The sequence below is a fragment of the Cucurbita moschata genome, unplaced genomic scaffold (assembly GCF_002738365.1).
Source record: "Cucurbita moschata cultivar Rifu unplaced genomic scaffold, Cmos_1.0 Cmo_Scf00389, whole genome shotgun sequence".
In the NCBI taxonomy this organism is placed as follows: domain Eukaryota; kingdom Viridiplantae; phylum Streptophyta; class Magnoliopsida; order Cucurbitales; family Cucurbitaceae; genus Cucurbita; species Cucurbita moschata.
In genome coordinates this window covers 4,209-7,526 of record NW_019268905.1, presented here as the reverse complement: position 1 = coordinate 7,526, position 3,318 = coordinate 4,209, and the positions used below count along the sequence as shown (strand labels likewise).

The window sequence follows — 3,318 nt, the reverse complement described above, 5'->3', positions numbered from 1 at the left end:
GAATCATTTTTCTAATATCAAACATATTCAAAGACTATATAGAAAATTTTTAAAATTTTCTTTTTGGCAACTATTGAACCCATTTTAAAATTTTAGAGATGGGACCAAAAGTTACCAATTTAAATCTATGATAACTTAACATACCATATGATCCGATAAAAATAATATAATCACCATTGAACAAAAGAGAAATTTAAAACGAATATCAAAAAGTATATTTGATTAATTATAGGAGGAAACGTAAGTTTTTAAATTTGTATCTAATAGATATTAAGAAATCCACCGTATGGTTGAACAAAGTAAATACCGTGTGCACGAGAGATTGGGTTATATTTCCTTAGTGAAGAAGGAAGAATGAGAAGGTTATTGGGAGTGGGGGTTGCTATATATACAAGAGGGGTCTCCTCCTATTTTGCACACAACTTGAAGAGCAAGATAATAGCTAAAAATGATGAACAAATCCTTCCTCTCCATGCTCCTATTGGTCCTCCTCATCTTCTTCTCTTCTTCAGGTAATCAAAGTCTAACCCTACCATCTTTGCCATTTCTTCTTTCTTCCTTTCTTCCTTTCTTCCTAATATGTGTTATTTGCAGAAGAGATGATGGGTCGTGGTGCTGAGGCTCGAATATGCAAGTCCAGGAACCACCACTACCATGGCCTCTGCTTTAGCCACAAGTGCGCTACTCGTTGCCGAAGGGAAGGCTACACTGGCGGTCATTGTCACCACTTCCCCCGCCATTGCTATTGCACTCACAGTTGTTAATTGCAATATTGTTTTTAATATGTGAGCTTTGTACTCTTTGTTATGCTTTCTAATATCATCTTTACCTTCATTTCATGAATAAACTTTGTTGCTTTGCTCACAACTTAACAGAAATAATATGCATTTTAAATACACGATCCCACTTGATTAGAACAACAAGAGTGTAAATAAACAATTCTTTAATGTGTATTAGCATATTGTGTGAGAATGAATTAGAGTTATTTACGAGGATGATTAAAAGGATCTATCAAAGTGTTTAAAAGTATATATAACATTCGAGATCCAATGAAAAATAATGTTTTCAAATTTTTTTTAAAGTACAAATTTTTTAGATTTTATAGAGCGACTTAGAGATTAAATTTCAATAGATCTTGAGGAGAAAAATGCATAGAAAAATTTTAAAAACTACCATTAAAAAAAAATTGAAAAATTGAGCAAATCAGTCCAAGTCAACCCTCACAAGTAAATTGGTCATTTTGACCTCCTTGTTTAATTAGGGATATGAATAAACCCTACTAAGTGGAAAGAAGAAAAGAGAAATAAAAGAAAGAGATAAGAAAAAAAATTTAGAATTTTTAGAGAGAAAATTAAGATCCACTTTGAATGGCTTGAAGCCGAAATTTAGCAAGAGCTAGTTCATAAGAATACGTTAGTGAGAACATCTATTATGCGTTTTTGAACTACTCAATTCTACCGAATATCGAAAAAGAAGGGAAGGTACAAATTTTAGATTCTGTAATTTGATTTTCTCCGAGATTCGAGATTTTTCTTTGATATCTTTTAGTATGTTATGCACAACTCATGTAAGTTAAAACTATGTAAAAGATGATAAAAACTATTCTCAATTATTAAATAATAATAAAAATTAAAGTATTTAAAACATAACACTTTAGAGTTGAAATAGATAACACTTTTCCTAGATATCATCAAACATCATTTAGAACATTTTTTTTCTAAATTTTAAAGATTAAATGGGTACCTTTTGAAAGACAACAATGGTAAGTTTGACTCAAATTTTCTAAATTTGTTAAATTTTATTTGAAAATAAAGTTTTTTTCTTCATAAATATTTTCGAAGACTGTTTTCATCAATTTGAACTATAAGATAATATTTCACACCATTTCTTCTCAAATTCTCAAATTCTATGGGTGAGATATGAACCAAAATTGGAGTACATTTTTACTTGAAGAACTAAAGTTTTTAAACAAAAACTTGGCAATGACTAAATTAAAATAAGGTAAATTTTATGGACGACAACTATCTATTAACATCTCGGTTTGTAGTTAAAAGAAACTATAAAAATCCATATTGATGGATAAATTTAGTATTGAAGGTGTATCAACGTGACAAAAAAAAAAAAATAAATAAATAAATAAAGAAAAAGAAAAAGAAAAAGAAAAAGGAAAAAACCTCATGAAAAAAAAAAAATAAATAAATAAATAAAGAAAAAGAAAAAGAAAAAGAAAAAGGAAAAAACCTCATGGATATGATACTCATCATACTATCATTAATTGTTAAATTAGTCAAGTTGTTTTTGGATGAAAAGAAAGTTTAGAGAATGAAATTTAACCTAACTTCACTGGGTGAAAAAAAAAAATTTATTCGAGAGTTGACCTAGAATTTTGCATTTTAGCATGGACATATATTAAAATACCATCACTAGCCTAATAGGCTCAAACTCAATAATTGTATGATCATATTGTATATTTATTTTTAGAAAAATTATTTAGATATTTAGAAGAAAGATACCTATATATTTTAAGAAAAATATATAGATAAAATATTTAAATATGTTAGGAATAGATACTCATCCACCATACCTAAGTTTTCATCCAAAAAAATATAAAGCACAAAGTGGAGTAGTAGTTTTTTCAGAGTCTTTTGTAATCTGTTCTCGATTGGTGTTAATAAAGAGTGTGAATGTTTCCCACAAAGAGTTATGTCAACAATCTGGTATGAGAGTGAGGTTAGTGTAGGTTATATGGTCTCCTTGAATTCTTGGTATGCTCTATTGTTGCAACTCTATCTAAACTACACATCTGAAACGATTTCTTGAGATTATTAATCAATGAGTTTCTTTGTATCGTGAGTAGTCTGTAACTCTACAAGTCTTGTGTCGAAAGAGATTGTTTGGAATTACTAAGGTATAGCCAACATGATGGGTGATTTCGAAATCTTTGGAGGAATCAAGAAACTCAACAACAACTACAATACGTGGGCAACATGCATGATGTTCTATTTACAAGGACAGGTCCTTTGGAAAGTCGTTGGCAGAAGTGAAACTACGCCGTCAAAGGAGGATTCTAACGACGCCTTGCGCAAATAGAAAATCAAAGAAGGAAAACCAATGTTTGTGATAATGTTTGATTAATCCACCACACCTAGATGGTGTGATAGTTATCTTATTTATAATCAAATAAATTATAAGGATATGGAAATAGTAATAAATAAAAATAACAATAAATGGAAAGATATCTATCGTAAGAAGGCAAATATAGATATTTGTCTTATAATAAATAATAAAATATCAAATATGATATATATGGTAAACTAT

The 3,318-nt window shown here is 29.2% G+C and overlaps 1 protein-coding gene across 1 annotated transcript; it reads left to right on the top strand.

Annotated features, from left to right (window-relative positions):
* The first annotated feature begins 431 nt into the window (after positions 1-431).
* LOC111440534 (defensin-like protein 1) lies at positions 432-863 on the top strand. The gene is made up of 2 exons (XM_023077549.1): positions 432-512; positions 595-863. Exons 1-2 carry the CDS (start codon positions 449-451, stop codon positions 762-764), a joined length of 234 nt encoding a protein of 77 aa, XP_022933317.1. The 5' UTR covers positions 432-448; the 3' UTR covers positions 765-863.
* Positions 864-3,318: the final 2,455 nt, after the last annotated feature.

Bases quoted from the DNA above. Each gene is read 5' to 3' on its own strand.
- LOC111440534 (XM_023077549.1), top strand. From the start codon at position 449: ATGATGAACAAATCCTTCCTCTCCATGCTCCTATTGGTCCTCCTCATC. The intron at 513-594 runs GTAATCAAAGTC...TGTTATTTGCAG, and splicing joins CATCTTCTTCTCTTCTTCAG to AAGAGATGATGGGTCGTGGT.